The sequence below is a fragment of the Leptosomus discolor genome, chromosome 3 (genome assembly GCF_034619465.1).
Source record: "Leptosomus discolor isolate bLepDis1 chromosome 3, bLepDis1.hap2, whole genome shotgun sequence".
Classification (NCBI taxonomy): Eukaryota; Metazoa; Chordata; class Aves; order Leptosomiformes; family Leptosomidae; genus Leptosomus; species Leptosomus discolor.
The window spans coordinates 63,070,742-63,093,095 of NC_141393.1; the positions used below are offsets into that span (position 1 = coordinate 63,070,742).

Sequence of the window (22,354 nt, forward strand, 5' to 3'; positions counted from 1 at the left end):
ACTGCAGGCAATGGTATGGCTGCAGGCAAAATTTTAAGCTATAAGATGAAAGAGAGTGTGTTGAAGGATGGCTTTTGGCAGCTGTACAGAAATGAGGATCAGCACACAGGAACAAGTGTTCCTGCACTTCAGAGGGAGAGGGAAATGTAGGTGACAAGTGTGAAATGTTATATGGGATTTGAGGGGAGAAAACGCTGCAACCACCTCAGGAAGCTAAAAGATGTGACAGCACAGCTACACACACTGCCTGGGGTGTCACATTCGAAACCAGCACTGGATATTCACCAGAGGCTCAGATGGCCGACGCACTGACTGGGCAGCCGCACCGAGCTCCCAGAGGGAAAACCACCTCTGCCAGGGCTCCAGCCTTTTTCCTTCATCCTGCGGGGTCTTCCCATTTCCTGGAGTTGCTCCTTTTGTCTGGGGCACAGAACATCCTCAAAACACCGCTGACTTGTTGTAAGCGTCCCATAAGGGATGCTTAAGGCATTAGTTTTTACAGAAGCAGTTGTAAAAGAGAAACAGGAACATGACTTGCAAGTTGTAGAAATATTTTGGCTCTTGATCTTTGTTTCCTATTGTAGCTTTAATCCTAAAAAGATCATATTTATGATCTTTGGAGCTGGCAAACCATGTTTTGCATTTGTTCCAATGCAGAGAAGTGGTTCTTTTGGATTATTGGGAGAAAATATTTGCTCATTGCTTTTTAATTTCTGAAATCCCAGGAAGGTGCCTGTTCCTTTAACTAATGTTGCTTTATTCAAGGAGTACTTGTGCTATGTTGACAGTTCTCTAAATATCCAGTAGCAAATATATTTTTGGGTACTAAAACAGAGCAAATAGTTGTCACAGTTGTCTGTGACTCTTTCTCAAAGGCCTGGGGATGGCTGTGCTTTGCAGGAGTCACAGGCTGGTGCCCTCTGGTTCAGTGTCTGTTGGGACAGATGAGGGGTCACTTACAGGACCCCTCTCCATAGCAGGGCCATTCCAGGTGTGGCCTGGAGAACAGGGGACATCAGCACATGAGCTTGTGGAGGGTCCCTCAGGCAGCCGCATCTCAAAGCATTGACAGCTCCAGAGATTACACCAGCTCCTTGCATTTCCCCCCAAAACCTGCCGATAGCTGTGCTTGATAACGGTGCAGCCTGCTCCCAGGATGAGACTTCAGGAACACATGGCAAGACTCCAGGCAATCCTACAGTGTGGGAAGGTGAGAAGGGGCAGCAGTGACAAAGTTCACACACACACTTCTTTGCCAGCCTCAGGTGATGAAGATGCTGGTCACCACCATTCCCAAGGGAGCAGGGCACGGGTTACTGCTGTTCCCCAGTGGCTCCCTCTCCATGCTGAGCTGCAGTCTCCCTGCCAGTGCCCACTTCTGTCAGTCTGTCCAGCTGCATCACCCAGCTCACTGCCATAATCCCCATCTTGCCTGGATTGAATCGCAGGGACCCATCCCTCCTCCATCCTCCCACTTCACCCAGGCACTCGATCAATTGTCAGAAGCATCACGTAATTCTCCTGTGCATCTAACTATTAGATTTACTTTTTTTGCTATGCCATGACAGGACATATTTGTTTGAAAAACGGAAAGCCATCTGTTCTATTGTATTTCAAAATGGCTACATTGCTTATTATTATCATTGAGGTTGTTTTGGGATGCATTTTTCGCTGCTTAGCGAAGAGAAAGCAACAACGCTTAGAGCCAGGCGGTACAAGCCGATGATGTATGTGTTTCACAGGCACAGCTCGCCCAGAGTGGCTCATTCTCACCAGCTACATCACTGCTAAGCCTGAACTGGGCCTCTCCTATCCCAGCTGTCTAAACTTTTTATGGGTCTGCCTATTGTTTCAATTTTCCCACTGTAGGATATGGAATTCAGTTTTCAGAGGCTTAAAATAGTACACACAAAAGTAAATCACAGCTGACACCTTGGGAATTTTCATGTGGGACTGATTAATGCTGATAAAGACAAACCTCAGATATGTGTTACAATTAATAAAGTCTTCTTTAGGATAGAAAGCAACTGTATTATGAATTTCAAAAGTGCGTGTTGTATCTGCTGGAGCCCTGCTGGAGCCCAGTAATGTCTGCAGAATAGGAGTCTGATTTAACAAGGAGTTACTGCAGTAAGAGTGTGGCTACGACACCTTTCTCATGTGCTGCAATTGCGACAGGTTTTTAATGATTGGAGAAGTCCATCAGATTATCCCAATTACCTTGATAGCAACCGCATTAAAGAAAAATAAATACACAAGTGTCCCCTTCTGCGATTATGAAACAGTGGTTAAAGACAAACTGTTTTATGTTGGCTTTTTGCAGTCTGTTACTATTTCTGCAGTGAGGGGAACATGACCGAACTAAAGCAAGATTGCAAAACCACGGCCATCGTCAAGCTGGTAGCCCTTGGGGCCACAGCAGGAGTTAATGGTGCTTGAGACCACCCATAGCAGAGGGACAACAGTGATCCTTCCCTGATGAGTCTTTACATCTCTGGCCTCAGAGGGTCAACTCTTCCAGAGTAAGGTTGATAACCAGCACTTTTCTGATGCCACATGCAGCTGTAGCTCCTGACTGGGTGTTCCACAAAGCGGGTTAGCTGCTTCAGGAAACATGTTGCAGGAGTAGGCTTTAGGTTTGAAAACTTTGGCTGGTTGGTTTTCTGGTGCCATTTTGGCATTTGAGGTCTTCATTGAACAATGTGGAAATTTAATTTCTGATGAATGGGAGTGGATTTGGGGACCTGTGTAATTTTCTGGTGTTACAGGAGGCCTTGTTTCATGTTACAGCTCTGTATTACTGAACCAGACACTCTGGCTTTGAATTTCCTACTGGAAACAGGGTCCTGGAATTCTGCCCTGGAGTCCCTTTTCTAGTTATCCTAGCTTAGAAAGACGTTTTCATGTGCCTAAACCTCTCCTTGTCCTGGATGCTTGAGAGCATTAGCTGGTGTAGTGAACTAAAGCACGTGCTCAGGGGCTCTACCCAGACAGGGCAAGAAGGAGGTTTGTGTAACTTTGGGCAACCGATTGGCTGCAGTGAGCTTTGCCCCCTTACTGTATTCCTTACTGGTTATGTACATAATACATTGGCATGAGAACTGCAGATAAAATATATTCGCAGTGCAGGGCGTAGCTTGTTTATTTATTGTTATTAGTGTTTCCTGGGTTATGCTCTTGGCGTTGCACTTTATGAGCTAATGTAAGGGGGGGGGGGGGGGGGGGGGAGCGGGGGGTGGCTTAGTTTTTTTTCCATGCAGCTGTAAAGTAGCTGCTAGTAATCATCAGCATGTAACTCACATTCTGTTTAAATTTACAAATAAGATGTCATATTAAATTGTTGACTTAAGCAAGCACTGTGTAATGGACAAAGTCGCTGTATCTTGTTAGCATTTCCACAGCTCATTTAGCCCCAATAAAAAGAAACCATCTTTTCAGAATCCTCATGCACTTTGTTACTCATCAGTATCACTCCAACATCACTTAATCTTGCTAATGTTTCAGAGCTGCATGAAAGGATTATAAGGCAATTGATAGCTCAATCAGCCAGTGGACAGCTTGAACTTTGCACAAGATGTGGGCAAAAACTTATTAAAATGAGCTTTATTAGAGGTGTTTTGCTACCATTGTCAGTAATAAAAGTCTTGAGTTACTTCTGAGGGCCTTGGAACAGTTTCAGGAGGGCCCCTGGGCAGAGGAGAATAAAGCAGCATTACCACCCTCTCATCAGCACCTGCAAGATTTGCTCTGCAGCCAATAGCCTGTCCCATGCCCCTGAAGATCTGCAGTACTGCTGTAAATTCGCTGCAGAGATTAACAAGCAATTCTTTCAAAGCATCTCACTTAGTTGTCCAGTATTTGTAATAGTCCTTGACACAGCGATGTCCCCTGAGCATACCACTCGAGAGCAGGGCCTGAATGCTGTTAGTGAAACACCAGAACAAGCAGAATGAGCAAAATATCTAAAACATGAAAAGCATCACCATACTGATATCCATTTTACAGCATCTCACTGTAGACGCATAAAGATATTTACTTTTAAAAGATAGGTTATTTTTTAGAGGAAAATGTTGAATTTTGGTGATTAATGAGTGTTCACAGGTCAGAATTCTCCAAGAGGTTTGCGCAGGTTAAAAACAAGAAGAAAAAAAGAGGCAGAAAATGCAATTTATCTGTAGAGTATATCTGTATGGATTTTGCTGGATGTCTATGCAATGCCTCCAGATTTGAAAATTTATCCGTTTATTTGTCTTTAATTTCATTCAAGATTCATCCCAACTGAAAACCAGTTCCCATGTGTCATGTCACTGCTACTATTTACCGGGTACTTGAACATCTGTCTTCCAGAAACTTTTGACAGTAGTTGTTTCCAAAGGCAAACAGATGACTAGAAAATTAGGCTGTGTCTCTTAAGCAGCATTTTTCATTAGCTATTTTAATTTGTAATCTTTAATTAGAGTCAAAGTATTTGCCATAGTACCTGGGGCTTAGTTCCTTAAAGAAAATAAACATTGCTTTAGTTTCATTAAGTACAACTCTAATGTTACAGTCAGTTCTTCTGTGGTCTCTGATGGGCTGATCTGATGGGCTCCCATGAAGCTCCGTGGAAGATGATAGAGCTTATCACATGCAATAAATGTGAACACTTCGTAGGCTAGAGCTCAGGGATGCTCTGATGTGGTCATATACTGCTTTATAACAGAATCCTTTATAAAAAGAACCACCAAAACCACCTCGCAATCGAGTTTCTGTCCAGTCATCAGATGGGATAACCCTTCTTCCCACCAGCCTTCACTCAGCTAAAGAGCCAAGTCGGAGGACTCCTTGTCGCTGTGAAGGACCCCATGTTCAGAGGGCAGTTTTTGGCACGGTAGTTTTCCCCAGCACTTTCCTAGGCATACGTTACTCATAGCAGTGCTTACTGGAGCCTCAGACTCTCGTGGGAACCGTGCCTTTCCAAAGCGTTTTTCCACGTGGAGTGTCTCAGTGCGGTGGTTGGCATCATGCAGCAGAACACCTGAGTAGTCAGGAGAGCAGGAGGCTTTAAAGACTGGCTGAGGAAGGAAGCACCCAGGGGCCAGCCAAATGTCCGCGGAGAGAGCCTCTCTCTCTGCCACAGCTTGTCGCGCTCGTAGAAAGGCTGGCAGGAGAAGTCAGGAGAAATCGTCCAAGCTCTGCAGCCCGGCTCTCGGCAGACCAGCCCATCGGAGCCCCTCTGCATCAGCCAGCACGTGCAAGGAGACGCCGGGGCAGCGACACTGCTCCGGGGGATGGCTGGGGGCCAGAGGCAGAAGGATGCAGACTGTCTCACTACCTGAAGTCACTACCACGAGGAGCACCTATCAGCCAGGACACTGCTGTGGGCACCAGTAAACACGCTTTTCTCCCTTCCTTTCCTGTGTAATTGCAGGCAAGGACAAGTCTATGGAACTGTAAATGGACTGGTCATTTTCTTTCTCACTCTTCTGAGAAAGGAAAGCATCTAACACCCATTCTGTTACTATACTTTCTCACAAAGGGCTAAAACCTGAAATCTTATTTGTGTGTATTATCCCTCTGCTATCATGCATAGATGTGAGGGCTGCAGGACTTTGTCCTAAAGCTCTTAAATTACACCTACTTCTTGCATACAATTTTGTTGAGGAAGCTGTGGTGGTGGGAATGAGGAGCTTGTTTAACAGTTACTTGATTAAGGTATTCCCAGTCCTCCTCTGTCAAACACCATCGTATGCAAGGCTTTAGTTAAGCCTAAACTTCCCTGGGAAGACTGTGCCATAAACTCGAACAGGGTATTGATCAGCAATAACAGAGGAGGGATATTTGTCATTCCCCTCAGTTGCCTGGTCCTGTCCCTAGCACAGCCTCCGGAGCAGCTGCGGACACAGTTCGCGTGGAGTGGTGCAAGTGCACCAACAAGGGGAGGAAGAGGGCGGCCATGAGAGCTTGTCCTTGTGTTCAAAGTCTTGTTTATGGGCAAAGAGAAAGCATATCTAACATATAAGCAGAGCCAAGAATTTATTGTCGGTATTTTTGTAATCTTATGATTAGTCATTGTTAGTCAAATCTAACTGTTGCCAAAAAAGAGTTATGCAATTAAAGTTGTTACACACACACCTCTCAATTTCGTAGCTCCGTAGTGAACTGGCAGTTCTCATCAGATTCCCAAGCAGACTGAAAGCAAGGCCATGAAATTCAGTGAAAGGGAAAGGGAGGGGAGCTGTGATTCATCATGTAGCTATGAGTCAGTTTAATCTATTTTGTCTATTTTTAACACAGCTCTGCTTTTTCTATTATGTCCACAGGGGAGACCAGAGTTTTCAGAAGTAGTCACAAAATTAGAAGAATGTCTGTGCAATATTGAGGTAAGGACCTCATTTCCCCTGCGGAGTGTCTGTGCCTGTGCTGCATACTCGGGAGGACAAGCGGGGAGAGCAGGAGCAGCAGCTGAGGAAAGTGGTGGCTTTGGAGACTGCCAGCTGCTTGAGCTGCGTCGTCCTACTGCCAGCCAACACACTGCATTTTTAACGCACGTTGTCAGCAGTGGTTTATACAGGTGCCAGGAGGAGGAGGCAGGGACCAGATGTTGCTGCAAGTGTCAGGAGCTGCTCAGAGAGGTACACTGAGGAGAGAGCCTGGCCAGTGCTGTGGGGATGCACTTCACAGTGGTCCTGGGCAGAATTTTCTGCTCCCATTCATCCCATTCAAGACTGCTTCATTCAAAAAGAAGAACAGTCAAACTGTCCAGGATGCTTGGGAGAAAGGTAAAAGGAAAAAACATAAAAAGGACAAATGCAAAGGCAAGTTCTGCTTTGGACTGTGGTGACAACACAGGTGGATGTATCAGCCTTCAGCCTGCTATAAGATAAGTGGGCAAACAGAAAGTAAATGGTTCAGGGCTGCAATTCCCAAAATTATATTTTCTTTGCCTGTTAGTGTGTGTAGGCATGTAAGAGTTTTAAAAAAAACCCAACAAACCCAAACCAAAACAAAACCAAAAAAACCCTACCAACCTCCTTTTAAAATGGATCACTGCTTTTGAGCTTAATGGTCAGAAAAGACACCCACAATCTATTAGGTTTCTTCATGCTCTTCTACAGCTGGTTGCTCTATGTGCAGGTGGAAGCTTTTAAGTGTAAAAAAAAAAAAAAAAATTAAAAAAAAAAATAAATTGAGGCACTCTGTCACAAGAAACTGTGTCATCTCTGACCTGACTTCTATGATACATAGGCAGCAGTGCATGCAGGAAGAAATCTGGGGCAAGAGCTTACATACAAAAAGAAAAAAAGAAAGCATTATTTAGCTGGGGAGTTAGGCCTAAGCTCCACTGCGTCCAGGGCAAAGCCCTGTTTGAGAGGAGCTTTAAGGAACAAGATCCCTAGTAAGTTAAGTACTGCAGCTGATGAAGGATGAAGGTGGACAGTTTTCTCTCCCCACCTCCCTCTATTTCCTCTCTTTTTTCTTCTCCTTACTCAGCAAATCGTTTCTGCTCCTTTTAAGTACCTCTGAAACCAGGAGTGGCAGGGCCCTGTTGTGCCAGCCAGTCTAGGTCCCTGCTGCTGCAGGTCCCTGGTGTGTCATTGGTCCGTATGTATAAACACCTGCATCGATGTGCTGGCCCTGCACTTACGTTACCCCGTCGGTTTGGATTCCCATGCTGGGACGCTCGGACATGAGCCTGTGATCAGGCAGCACTGCCGCCTTGCTGGTACGGGTGGGAAGCCTCAGCCAGCGGCTCCCTGGGGAGGCAGTGGTGTCTCCCAGCTGCACGGCGGTTGCTCACAAGCCAAATAACACAAGGCTGAACTAAAGCATATCTTCTGGAAAGGCATCCAACCCCAGTTTGAAAACCCCAGGCGGTGATGAACTGCCCGCATTACGTGGCAGGCAGCGTCCGGTTCTCCTCAGCTGATCAAAGTCAGGAGGCACTGCTTTTTTCAGCCAAACTGTAGAGGAAGTGTGGGACACAACTTATGAGAAAGAGCTAAGGAAAGACTTGTAAATGTGTAATAACAGTGCCTTCTTTTCTTTCTTTAATCCAGTTGATGTCTCCAGCCTCCAGTAACAGCAGCGGTTCTCTATCTCCCTCCTCATCTTCGGACTGTCTCGTCGCACGAGGAGGTCCTGGCCGTAGTCACGTTGCAGCGCTGCGTAGTCGGTTCGAATTGGAATACGCCTTGAACGCACGAGCTTACGCTGCCTGGTCACAGAGGTATGCACCCGCCACTGCAGGGCCAAGGGGAGCCCTTACGCTGAGAGGGACAGAGTGTGTCCTCCCCGAGACCGCAGGGCTCCTGCACCTGGAAGGGGAGTTCTCTGCAGCAGGGATGGTGGAGGGTGCCGATGAGGGGATGCGGCTGCGGGAGAAGTCAGCGGTAGAAGAGAAGTCAGCGGTAGAAACACACCCCGGGGCTGACCCCCTGCCAGGGCCAGCCAGGGAAAGCGCTTCTGCAGTCTTGGCTTCTCCTGTCACCGCTGTGGCACAGGGTGTTGGGGTTACCTGAATGCTGTGGAAGCCGTCCTGCTGCCAAGGCAACAGCTAAGCATTTGCATTCTTCACTATGAGTAACATAAAAATAGTAGAAAATCAAGTTCTGCTGTGTACGGGCTCTATACACATACCACTGCTTTATCACATGAAACAAAAGACCAATGACTGCCCATCCAAGGGGACGGAGACATTAGGTGGTCATTAGATGGATGTACCTTCACTCTCTGCCAGCAGGTCTGGGAAGGCTGGTGTTTGTATCACAATGTGGTTTCAATTTGAAAAATTTCACCAAAGAAAAGGTAAAAGACACATTTTTCTCTGGAAAAAAAAATAAAGAAAAAAATATTCCAATGTGTGGCATCAGTGACAAGTAGAAAACCCAGGTTAGACCATGGGCAGCATTTCAGCACCAAACAAGGTGGGAGGAGGCATCCAGTGGCATGATGGCACCGAGCCTTACAAGCCTCCTTCACAGGGTGGGCACTGTTCACATTTTCGAGAGCTGCTCATACAGTGACTTCTGCGAAGGAACGCCATTCAGGGGAGCTGGCTCCTGCAGGAGCCTTTTTGTGGCTGACAGACTGGAGGCAGTACAACCTCTATGCATCGCCTGAAAAACAGAGAAGTCTGTATTCGTGTGTCGCATCAAAATAGGAGGGCAGGATTTGCTAGTCCTCGTGAGGCACCAGAGTTACCCGGTGAGCTCACCTCTCTGCAGAGATCTAAGCCCTGCAGAAATGCAATCAGTATATTTGCTGGCACATACCACAGCATGGCTCGTCATCTCTGCCAAAATACAAGGCAGACATGCCCTTCTGATTAGGAGGAATAGGGCATACTTGGGGAAACGCAGCTGAAAATCCTAGAAACAAGCAAATTTGGGAAGAGAGGTCACACTGAAATGCCATTATGATTATTATGCATGAGAAGGTTTGTTGCGTGTTACACTTGTATGTATATGTCCCCTTTATGGAGCGCGTAGCTTGTGTCTGACCAAGTGTCTGAAAACTGTTTTCTAACATGCCCTCGCCTCTATTGGATCCTTAGTATTAGTGGAGTCGAATGAGAAGGAGCTCTATGGACAGGAAGAACACCCCGTTCCCTGACCATAAGAGCCTGTGATGAAGTGGTAGAGAAGCAAAGTAATCGATAATCGATGGGGTGCCATTTTTTTAATGTTTTCATTCAGTATATGGCCATAGAAGGATAAGAACTCCCGATAATTTTTAAGGCAAAAAGCCACATGTGGGTTCTCTGTATTGTTGTCCCATTAAGGGCATATCTGAGGAGGTCTACCCTACCACTTAGGAGACCTGGTTTTGAGGGCAAATTTAGCCAGCTCCCACCTCTATCCCACGGGGAGTGAGAGTGCTGTGAAAATGGAATGGTGCTCTTAATCTCTGCCAGAGCAGTGCGCTTAGTCTAAACTTTACCCGTCAGCACCACTTAGCAGTCAGAAACAGGAATAGCAGAGCAAGGCATGCCCGTGTGACACGTTCCTGTTAACGGGATGTGGAGAGTCAGAAATACAACCAGTTAAACGGGGAGCTGGAATAGAGGAGTGAAATGAATCAATCCTTTGCTGTTCGGAGGCTCATATGGAGAGGCAGAAGGCAAACACCTGCAGATAGATACTGAAATCTTTTACATGAAAATATAGCCCAGACCCACGGAGGTGGACACTGAGGTCAGGATGAAGGCAATGTGAGCTAGACGTTTATTTTCTGTAAACGGCCAGATTTTGCTGTTGAATGTAATAATTTGCATGAAAAGAATAAGAAAGTGACATACCTAGGTTAGTGTAGACATGAGAGAGGGGGAAGGGGCACTTGCAAGTGCCCCTCATCCTGTAATTCAGTGCTCCCAGTGCAGCACTGAGGCTCGTCTGCCCACCAAAACGGGCTCCTCTGTAACCCCAGAGATTATCTAAAGGGGGTTCTGCTATCAAATGCTCTGCCACACAAACTAACAACATTCAAATCTATAAATAGCACCCAGAAAGATTCACCCAGAGGCACAATGCTTGACAAAAAGGGAATGGTTTCCACAGTTTCAGTAGTTTTTCAATTACACAACACACTGAGATGATTAACGACTTCACTGCCTAATGACAATTGTTTCTTAGGGTTTCATTTTTGTAAGCGTAGGCATTTTCAGAGGGAAGGGCTCACGCTGCTTTTTTCCCCAGCTGGACTATCTTTCCTGGGCTGCTTCCTGTTTTCCATTTGCTCCAACAACTTCGTGTCCTATGAAACACCGCAGCATGCAGCTCCACGCCATGGCAGAAACAACTTGTCTGAGGAACTCTCCGTGTACCACGCACGGAGTTACACAGCCATGGCACTGGAGTTATTTATTTGTTTCCCGCCCTGTAACTTCAGCATCTGTTTAGCGGATCGCTCTCAGCATGGCGGGGTGCAGGAGTCTCGTAACGAATTGGATGCAATAGCAGTGCATTTTAATTGTCTGGTGGGCAGGACAGCTTAACATGTCAACTCATCACCATTCAGAAGCTTTAACTATTGGTTTTCTACTTCTTTACATCTTTAGCATTTCCCACAGAGTCCAAGGACCACATCTGCAAAAGACTAGTCTTCTCTTGTTTAAGTAGCTCCCAATTAACCCAATTAAGTTACTAAGAGAAGGGACGAAATGTGAACATACATGCAATTCATGATCTTGCTTCATAACTCTTTCTCACTTTTTGTTTACTGCAAATGCCAGTGGCTGGGCATCAGGCTGCTGTATTTCATGTTGCTGCCTTTTCCTTCCAGCTCTGTAGAAAAAGTTCTTATGGTCTGGAGATGTGACTTTACCAGTCTTACCTAAACTCACACCTCCTGTTTAATTTGCAGCACTGTGCAACACCCTTCTCAGGGTCTGTCTCTGGATGACATGAGAAGAAACTTCCAGTACCCGCCAATAGACAAAAACGGTGAGTTAATGCAGAATATTCCTCTGAGCACCTTGGTGTGTTTAACCACGCAGAGCTACAGTCTCCTGAGCTGCCAAAGTCTCGTGAGAAAACTGATGGTTGGTGCAGGCTGCTGGATACGGTCAGAGCAGGTGAGGTCTCACCCTGTGCTCCTTGCAGCTCACGGATTCTTTCCCTGCATGTGCACCCCAAGCACTTCGGGGCTGGGGTGGTCCCTTCTGTCGACATGCGTGGAGCTGTGCATAAGGAAGAGATGTGGCACTATATCCTCAAGGCTGCTTCTGCAAAAAAGTGGGCAAGACAGTCCTATTTCTGGAGTACCACGGGAGCCTAAAGTGACACAACAGACCCTTTTCACCATTTGCACTCCTCTCTCAGAGGGCATCCCATTCTGCTCCCCTCCAGAACAGAGATGTCCTGGCTGCTTCTTCCTTGTGCCTTCCTGGCTTTCTGTCCCACCGTGTTCCAGTGTGTGTCTATGCGTTGCCACACAAACTCCTTTCCAGCATTTCCTAGTCCCTGCATTTGCAATCATCCCCAGTAAACCTCTCTTGCTAAACAGCCTTTGCTCAGGTCTTGTCTTGCAGGCAGCTCCGTGGCAGTCTGTCTCTTGCTCACCGTTTCTACACGGCTCATGAACTCACTAGCTGGTCCTTTACAGTGTCCCAAACATAGAATAGTTATCAGCTTAGAGAAGTTTTTACCTAAGCAGCATAAAGTAAAAATAAAACCTTAAAATAAAGAGTGTATGAAAATGTAGTTGACATTAGGGTGGTATCACACAGACTGGCTTCAGACGTCTTGGGTAGATCTTTCTTTCTCGGTGTGGATCTGAAGGTCAGACTCTAAATCTCACCTTTGTGCCAATCTTCATACACACTAGGCTCGGCTGCTGCATCCTAGAAAGACCTGCCACTGCTCTGAAGGCACTTTTGGTACGTGCTGTGGGCTAGTACATGCTTGATGCTCAGGTGTGAAACAGCAGTACATCCCCACTCAGCAATTCTCTGTGCAGCCGCACTGAAGGGGGACCACACCTACGGAGCATGAGACTCTGGAAAGCCTCCTGATGCTGCCCCACAGTGCTGCGCCTTCCACCAGCACCAGCTGATCTGTGCCTGAAGGTCCCGAGCTGCTCCGGGGCCATGTCAACAGGATGCTGCCTCCCTCTTTCAGTGCTGACACACGGCCAGGGCCCATCCTCCGTGGCTGCTGCGTTTGCTGAGCAAACCTCAGCACTGTCCGTGGTTGCCTTTGCCCAACGACAGCCCCGCAGACCATGCTTCCACCGTCTGCCCGGAGCCACGCGGGTGTTCTGGCTCTCATCGCCCCCGGGCAGGTGTGGAAGTCCAGGGAGCCTTGGAGACCAGCAATGCAAGAAGGTGTTTTCTGAAACCACTGCCGGAGGATCACCCTGCCCCAGCACTGCGGCACAGCTGGCGACACCAGATGCGAAACCGGACTCTGACTAGCGCACCGCAGAGCAGGTAGAAAGCGAGGCTTTGGCACTGCCTGTGCCAGCCACGCCTGCTCGGGGTGAGGTTTTCTTCATAAACACCAGTATCAGACTTTGGGATGTGACGGACAAAGGGGGCAAACAGAAATGGCAGGAGCCACGAGGCTGGCATGGCGGAGGACAGCAGCAACATCTTCCAGAGTGGGGCTGGGCTTTGGCGGACAACACGGAGTTCTAGGGCAACGCGTACAGCAGGGTGGCTGCCACCCAGGAGGGCCCAGGGGAAGGTTTCTGGTTGGCTGCGAGCAGAGCGTTCTGTGCTGCGAAAAGCCTCTGGTTCCCCGAGGCACACCTGCTGAGCACGTACAAGGAAAACATGCGTTTTTCTGTGTGCTCTATGCTTACGTGTGTTTTTCTGTATGTTCAAACGGAAACCGTGCTGAGTGGATCCATCAGCTTCACAGTGTTGCCGTCCTTGTTCAGCCTTTGCTGCTGTCCCCTGCCCTGGGGCGTTCCCACTCCTCTCCTGGCATCTGTTTCCTTTCTGCCACTCTCCAACCTGTTCTGTCACCAGGAGAATTCAGTATTTTGTTCTGCCTGAAGCATATAGCAGAAGCTCATCTTCTTTGCTGGTTTTCTTGGGCCTCAGCAGGATGCTTGCACTCCCTTCCCTGCTCTGAACTGAGCACACTGGGTGAGAAAAAGAGAAAACCTGGTCATATAAATATTTCCTGAGAGCAACACTAACAGCAGTGTTGCTGTCATAACGAGTAGTGTGGTAATGACATTCGAAACTGGAAAAAGAACAGAAACTTTGCTATTACTTGTTATGTGTGGGTTCCACAGCCACAGAGAGCAGTTCCTCAGGGCATCCATCAGGTACCTGGCAACTGGAAAACTTGAGGAGGAGGAAGACAGGAATGAAACAGAAATGTTTAGTGAACTCCTAGAGTAAGACCATCCAGGCAAGACTGGAGAGGGTTTCTCAAGTCTGCATTCAAAAGGGACAGAAGGGATTGAAGGGCTGGTGGAGAAGAGACTCTCCATGGCTGCATTTCAGCTGTGGGACTAAGGAGTGATTTCAGACTCTGCTCATGAGACCTCGAGATTTATTTTCAAATATTCCTCTTCCTTGAATCAATGTTTCCACAGAAGGGAACAAAAGCATGCAGCAGGAAGGGAGGTGGCCCCCGCCAGACCCCCACGCTGCTGGTCAAGATACCAGGACCGTGGTGCAGCACAGCTTGATCACAGTCAAGCTGAGCCCTGTGCTAACTCAGGTAACAATGGAAGAAGCCAGGCTGGTACAGAGGAGAGCGAAGATCCTGCCTGCTAGACACAACAGGACTGGAGATGCCGCTCCCTGCCACATCCTTCATTGCAGCAGGCTTATGCAGCTCGAAGGTGAGCCCTGCAGTGTCACCAGGCACTCCCTCTCCAGGAACAGCAGTCCCTTGTTGCAAAGACCAAACAGAGCTGGGCTGGAGGCCCACCATGGCAGGCTGCAGCCCAGCCACCACAGACTGCGAGACCCTGTTAGAGCGACCAAGCCATTGCAATGCACAGCGGCACACCCCAGACAGAAAGCCCTGAGCCCTTTTTCATTAGAGTGCTTGGGCTAATGATTGCAAATATTTGCACTCTTTGTTTATGCCACGTAAACCAATTTCACCACTGTCTCTCCCCATTCATGTCCAGTTTGATCTTTTTTCTTTCTGTTTGTTTTTTGCCTGATGTTTTCCATTATCCTCATTTGTGCTTGCGCTCTGTAAACAGTAGAGAACACATTCGCTGTTTTCCTTTCTCAATAAAAGCCCCCAAAGCACCCTGCTGCCATTCCTCCAAGAGCTGTTGTGATAGTGAACAATTCTCTTAATTGAGTGTGTTTGGAAAGAGAAATGCTACAAGTAAACGCAGCCCTGATTTCTTCAGTGAAAGCAAAGCACCTGCTTTTCACAGGGAGTTGCACGAATTGTGAGTTGAACAGTGCCTTGAAAGCAGTGAAATCACACGAGGCAGCCACACACTGCCCAGAGGAAACTGCCTGCCCTCTGAGATTTAAGACTGGTGTAAACACAGAATTTAACTTTGGCATCTCCTTGCCCACTGCAGCCCTCGGATGCTGGCAGACAAGCTCATGATGCTGCTGCAACAGTCGCCGAAGTTTCCGAGCTGCAGAGAAGGCTCTGGCGAGGCTTGGGCACAGAAGCTGTCCTGCAACACGAGGACGTGCACACCCGCAGCAAGCGGTCACACAGTGCAAACCCAGGCTGCGGCGCAGCCCAGCGTCATCCCTCTTGCGCCTGGAAAGGGCACCATCCAACAGGAGCGATGCATCCCTGGCGAGCAAGAAGGGGCGCTGGGGCACGAACCAAGCCAAGCACCCTCCTGACCTTGATCCTGGCTGGTATGAAACTCACAGGCACGGCAAGGAAAAAAATCAACACAGCGTATGGGCAAGGAGGTTGGAAACATGAAGGCAGTGACTAAAGCAGAGGCCCCCCACTCTGCGGCAGCAGTGAGGCGAATGGACGTGACAATGGAGCGACGGACAGTCTCCCACGCAGCGTCACCAGTGTACCGCGGCACAGCGCTACCTGCTGCCACCGCCGCTGGAGAGGTCCTCAACAGCACGTCCTGCTCTTGTAGCGAGCCCCATCACAGACCGGCGTTCCTCACACACACGGTGACGCACCGTGGCTTCGGCGTCAGCGATGGCACAGCCTGCCTTCCCCTCCCGATGCTCAGGGCACGTCCCGGCACTATGGCCCAGCGTGTTGAGGGTGTGAATGAGACTCCCTTAAGGAAAAGCTTTCCTGGATGTCACAATCAGGAGATAAACCAGCGTTGCTTATGGATTACAGCCTAGGGATGCCGCGGGCAGTACTGTTGTAATTACCAGAGTCTGAATTTGGTGCAGCTGTGTGCCTTTTATGCTCGGCAACAGGAATTTGGCACGCAGGAGCCTTAGCAATGTTTTCTAACCCTTCTCCCACCCTACCCTATGCCCCAGAAAGTTTTTGTGTCCCAGTTCCTCTGCTGTTTCCTGAGCATCTGAGTGTCTCCCTACAATGCCCGGTTATCAAGAAATTTGAGTCGGCTCCGCTGGATTTTTAATGTTAGCACAGTAAAAGAAGAAGCATGGGAGCAGCTGGCCAATGACACCATGGAAAGGGAGAAACAGTTTCTTTGGCATTGCTGGAGCAGCTCATTGCAAACACAGTGCTGGCAAGAGCAGCTCCTTTCTGTTCTGTAGTGTCAAGAATTTAAATATTTTTAAAACACTTACCAGAATGCTTATGCTGAGCCCTCTGAAGCTCTAGTTGAAAGGGCAAAAGCTACTTTTTTTTAATGGCAAACTTCCACTGTGCTATTAAAATGTGGAGATTCACGTTTTTATGTCAGTCAGCAAAGCTGCTTTGTGTCTGATTATTGTGAATTCATTGCATGAATGACAGGTCTGTTTACCTCCTACTTAAGTGTTTCCTCAGCAGATGATACGGAATGGAGATTTGCAGCCAGCAAAAAGGTGTCAACACGATCTGTGCCTATTTATCTCAAACTGATATGCACATTATTCTGTTGACAATGTCACAGCAGGGAGAGGAGGGGGAGAGTCGCTGCCCCGTTCCTCCGCATATGACCTTCTCTCCGCAACTTGCAGGCTACGTGTCGGATCCCATGAGTCCCATGAGGTTCCACTCCTGCAGCAGCAGCGGCAGCTTTGAAGAAAGCAGCTGACACATGAACCCTCCTCCGCCTGCAGGGAGGCTCGCCATCCGCCCGCAGCAACAGCCCCGCCGCACCAGCCTAACTCCCAGGCGCCGTGTGTTCCACCGCGGGGGCCTAAACTGACCGGCTGTATCGGCTGATGGCAAATGTCCCCGTCACAGGCTTTCTCCGCTAACCTGCTTGAGGGTTGGGGCCTTTTGGTGGTGTGCATCTAACCTTTAACAAAGTGAATGTCCGCAAGGCATGCTGCACTCCTGTCTTGAGCATTAGTGATGTGAAGAGACAAAAGCAAAAACGCATCTGTTAGAGTTTCAGAGTGCCAGGGCAAGAGGTTCTTGGCTTGGCTTGCACCAAGGCGTGGGGCTATCAGCCCCTCCCTGACTGGTGGGTGCCAGGGAGCTGCCAGCCCAGTCCCCATCGAGGGGAGGAGCAGCCTGTCACTCCCCGCCACCATCCAGCCCACTGTGGAGGCAAAGTTGTTCCTGCTCCCAGCTTCTGAACCAGATCTGCTTTGGATTTTGAGTTCCCCATGGTCCCAGACAGACCCCGGGTCTCATTTTCAGCATCACGGGCTCACACAGCTCCCCAGCACAGCAGCCCATGCCTGCAGCTCTGCAGAGCCCTGGCCTTTGGATGCTTTCCTGCTTGCTGAGAACAAAGAGATAAAGGTGGCCAGCTCGGTTGTGCTGTTCCAGACCTTTGTGTTTTCTTATCCACTTTCTCGTTTTGGTTTGAATGATTGTTTTTCCCAAAGAGGGTAAGCTTTTATGCAGTTATTTGTTTACAAAAAGCAACACAGGAACTCCAAAACAAACTTTAAACCAGAAGGAAACTGTGTAAAATTGTGTCACGTACAATAATCTTAACACAGTGCAAAGCTGCATTTTTGACTCAAAGCAAAACTGCAGCAGTGTGCCATCCAGTGCCAAGTGCCGCAAACGGCCTTTGCAACAGCAACTCTGATCACTGGAAATTAAAAAAAAAAAAAAAAAAAAAAAAAGGAGAAAGGTAAGGCAGGAGAACTGGAACTCTTCTTCTAGAAGCAGTTACAGAGTTAATTATGCTGGTATTTTCTGGGGTCTTTTTTCCAATTAGCAAAATTTAGCTGCAGGCAATCCTGCTGTAGTATTAGTCCTTAACTGTATTCAAAGCCCCAGCTGCCTTACGGGCTGTGTAGAAATCAGTGTTCACAATTGCTGGTGTGTTGCTCTGCGGATGTTATTTAGGATGTTTGTTTCTTACAACTATGACCCCTGAACCCAATTCTGCGAGGAGGCACCGTACAGTGCGATACACGTGAACTATAAATGCGTGATAGGCTCTACCGACTCACGTCTTCCATGTGTGCCATTAATTTCACAATCCTGAAGCAATAAAAATGGGGAAGGTTTCACTTAGCAAGGTTCAGAGATGGTTTTCTTCTTTTGTTTTCTTTCACTTGCTGAAAAATTCGATGGGGGAGAAAGGGAAATAAAGCTGTATGTCCAGGGTCACAGCTCTTCTGTCAGCCCCTGGTACCACCTGGCGGTTTCTTCCTACTCTGCTTGGTTTGTGTCCCAGTTGCAGGCTTGCTTACACAAAGAGTCTGCTGGGTTAATGTAAGTGTTACAATGCACACACAGAAAGGTCTGGGATGCAGCTCATGGGAGGACTTGTTGGACCCTGGATGAAATCCGGACCCCCATAAGAGGTACAGCTGGGAAACCATCCCACCGCCGCCAGCGGCTGCCCAGTGAGCACCTCGCCAGGTGAGCACCCTGCCCAGTGAGCATCCCACCTAGTGGCATCCCACTCGGTGACATCCCACCCTGCTTCGCCCCGGTGGGCGCAGGAGAGCAGCTGCCTCGGCGCACGGCCAGGAGGGACCCACCACTGCCAGCACCCACAGTCCCTGCTACGGCCCCAGCCTCTGCCCTCGCTGCCGGCAGCGGCCACCATGGAACCACCTCTTCCAGCCTGCCAAGAGGAACACGTCCTTACACCGAGGGGGCCTTGCAAGGCACTGCCCGAGCTTTTGGCGCACTCTGACTCACACTTCTTCCTTTCCGTAGCACAAATCAGAGAGCTCTGACACTCCCATACTCACAACTCAGCGTCAGAACCTGAATCCCACCAACATGCATCGTGGCAGCCTCTTCCTCCCTGAGGCTGAGCCAGTTTTTTGTGACCAGGGAGCCCTCTGTTTAACACCTAAATGTTGTGAAACAGGAATTCAATGCAGCAAAGAAAGAAACCATCAGCACAGCGTCCTGGCTGCAGACCAGCACCTCAGGGGACTAAACACTGCTCACCACTGGAAGGGAGCTGCTGGCAGCCTGTTGCGCTTCCCTGGGTACTGCCACAACTTTCAGAGACGATGAGCATTTGCTCTGAGCAGGCCTCTGGAAAACCCAGAGAGAACTCTTCACCCACCTTGGCAAAGCTTTAGCAATAAGTCAGTGTCACAACATGGGCAATGCTATATCAAATCTCTAAAAGCTCTAATTAAGATGAGCAAGAGGAAGCTTCAGTCTTTCCCACAGATCAAAGAAGTTCATCAATCCTCATGGTACCTTTTCAAACCAATGATTAGTTTTATTATTTTGCAAATGCCTTGTCTGGCAGGAATATTTCCCATTATGGCTACAGAATTTGTGAAGCTTAAGGCTTGAAACAGGATTAGTCAGTGTGAGAGGAGACACCCCTGCACAAGGAGGCCAGTAACCCCGCAGCATCCGAGCTGAGGGGCAGGCACGTCTGCATGACTCAATACAAACAGCCAGAATTTGTTCAGGTTAAAAACATCCTCCTTGATCATTTCCCATTTTTGGTTCCTGAAAGCAGAAGAGTATAAAGCGCACAGAAATTCATATCCTGCCCACTTGGATAAATCACTGGGGGCCGGGGGCGGGGGGGGAAGGAGGTGTCCCCTGAGCAAATTCCAGTTCATTGCTAACAAACACTTCTGACCTCGGTGCTAGCACCCTCCAGGTCAGACACGGCGTTACCGAGACATTGAACTCGGCCATTCTGTTGTCCTTCCACTGAAACGACCCCGTGTCCGCATTGCAAACCATAGCAAAGCAACATCCAGGTTTCCTTGCAACTGGAGGACATATGCTGCATTCTTTCTAGAAGAAAAAGCAACACTGGAAACCAGCATGTTTGGAGGAAAGATGCGCAGCACAGACAGAAGGTGCATTTGGGATGCTGATGAAAATGCTCTACCTGGCTCTCTAACTGACCAGGTGTTTCATATGGTGGAGCTACCAAAGCACAGGTAGGGAACCAGCTGAGGGAGGGGTGGGCAGAGGTCAGATCTCATTCCTTGGTTTGTGCACTGGCCGGTGTATGAGGCATTAACAGGGCAGAAAGTGTCAATTGTCATAGCTGAAAAATCCGTTCCAGCACTAAGTTTCCTTTTCAACAGGATTTTTCTCTTACCAATACCTCTGTCCTATGCCTTTTCCCCTTGCTTAAAGCAATCGTGCAATGACTCTTCATCAACACAGCAGCTGTACCTGAAAACCAGAAACTAAACTGGATTAGAGAACAGAAAATTGAGCAAGGAAAGCAGACTTCATTTGCATTAATACCCCCATGTAGTCACCAATACCTGAGCTGCTTGGGATGGTCTCTGAGCACGTCCTTGAAAGTGTCGGAAGTGGACATGCAGAAACAACAACAAAATAAAAATCAGAAAGCTTCTGAGGGCAAAATTTTTATAGTTTAGAAAGCTCTTTACAAGGCCAACTGCTTGCAAATAATTTTACTAGTAATTGAAATTACCAGCTCCTTGAAAACAATGTCTTAGTTAATTGGTCTCTATGGAAGAAACATCAGGCTTAGGGGGAAAGCATGTTTCATAGGAGTGATCAGTTATTAATACAAATGAAAACTCTGAAAAAATTCAATTACCAAATAGAAGGTCCTCTAAAGTGTTTGCAGGAACAAAACTAGTTTGTGCCATTCCCAGAGAAGCCCAAGGAGCCCAGCACTGGAATACTTATAAAGAATGAGATGCTCCCAGGATCCTTACCCTGCTTTTAAGATGAGCCAGGGCCTGGCAGCTGTGGCAATATTTCAAATTGTTTAACATATCGGTAATAGGTGATATAAAGTGACTGCTGTCCAACCAAACAAGAGCTTGCACCGCAACCCGGAGCGAGCCTGGTGCCTCGGCAGCGGGGCTGTGCTGCCCGGCTGTGCGGCAGGTCTGTGCCGGCAGAGCCCTGGCCTGGGGCAGCCCACGTTGGAGGTACAACCATCAGCATCCAGCGACGAGCTGGAGAACACTTGACAGTTTGGGGAGTTAAAAAGCGCCTTTGTGCTGAGCCGAAAATGAGTTTTGCCAGGGGCAACACTGCCAGATAGTTCGCTTTTCTCACATATGTTCAGTTTAATAATTAGTCTCCTTTTGGTGTGCATCTTGTTCTTCCCTAAATGCCACCTACATTTTTCCACTTTGAAGGCAATTACTAAGTAGCAATGGATAGGAGAGCAGAAATTACATGGGTAGCATTTCTAAACCCATTAAATTATCCATTTTGGTGGTTTTGTTTCTTACCAAAATTCCACCTGCTCAGATTACAGGTATACCCATACTTTGAAAATACAGACGGTACATCCTTATTCTTAACAGCCACACCAGCAGCAGCAGAGCACTTCTCTGAAGCTGAAACTGCCAAATTCAACTCGATTCCGTATCTGGTTCAAGTCCTCCGACCCCTTCAGAAACCAGTTGCCTTAAAGGAGCCAGGCATGCAAACAGTAACGCAATGCCCCAGACCCAAATCTGGCTCACGCCACCCACAGCTGTGCCGTGCCGTGCCATGCCAGCGAGCTGCCTGCGGTGCTGCCAGCGTGCAAAACACGCGCGGGAACAGGCGAGAGTGTGAGCAGGGGCAGCCGCCGGTACACGGTGGGGGCGAGCTGTCAGGATGGGGTAAGGGCTCTCCAGTTCCTTGCAATCACTACTGCACTGTCATCTGGGACTTCCCTGATGCCCCAGGTCTTCTGCAGCCCAGGAGTGCCTTGGGAGTTCAGCTGCCTCTTGGTTAACCAACTCTTGCCTTCTTTTCTAAAAGGCTGAAGTGCACCTAGTTAAGTCTGCTGCTGCTGCTGCTGCTGCTGCTGCAGACTCATACTGCCAGTACTCCTCTTCAGCGTGCTCTGAATGCCAGTTTCTGTAAGGAAGATTCTGCCCATCAGGAAAGAGCCCTCGCTCCCGTTGGGAGCAGAGGCTGGCAAGAGGCTGCACCGAGAGCAGAAACTGCCCCAGCGATGGTGCCAGCCCCAAGGACCACCTGCCCCAGGCAGCCCCCATCCTGCTCTGCATCACCCCCCCCAGCATTCAGCCCACGCTTTGGAGCCTGACCCTTCTGGGGAACCCGTGCCAAGGCAAATCCCTGCACTCCCCCCTCTGCCTTTCTTCACGTAACACTTGAACTGCATCCCGCGTGCGGGAGCGCACATTTGTACGTGGCTTCGGCACAGTCACCCTCACGAACCGCAGGCGTTTGCTTTCCACAGGTATCTGCACGATACGGTTTTCGCAGCACCAATATTCAACCCAACATCAGTCACTCAGTTAGAAAGCAGAGCTAAATACTGAAGACCAGGCCCTACTTGATTGGCAATTATTATTCTTACAGTGAAATCATTCGCAAAAATTCAAGGAACTACACAGAATGGTACAGGTTTTTTTATAGACCCAAGTAAATGTGCAGGTGTGCACATGTATACAGAAAAAACAAACCTCTGG

The 22,354-nt window shown here is 48.4% G+C and overlaps 1 protein-coding gene across 1 annotated transcript in view; it reads left to right on the top strand.

The window, feature by feature from the left end:
- TNNI3K (TNNI3 interacting kinase) overlaps positions 1 to 16,620 on the top strand; it is a 72,893-nt gene extending 56,273 nt beyond the window's left edge. The window contains exons 22-25 of the mRNA XM_086462313.1: positions 6,303 to 6,362; positions 8,040 to 8,209; positions 11,344 to 11,423; positions 16,544 to 16,620. Coding sequence (XP_086318439.1) covers positions 6,303 to 6,362; positions 8,040 to 8,209; positions 11,344 to 11,423; positions 16,544 to 16,620 — 387 coding nt within the window. The remainder of the gene's footprint in view (positions 1 to 6,302; positions 6,363 to 8,039; positions 8,210 to 11,343; positions 11,424 to 16,543) is intronic.
- The last annotated feature ends 5,734 nt before the right edge of the window (positions 16,621 to 22,354 follow it).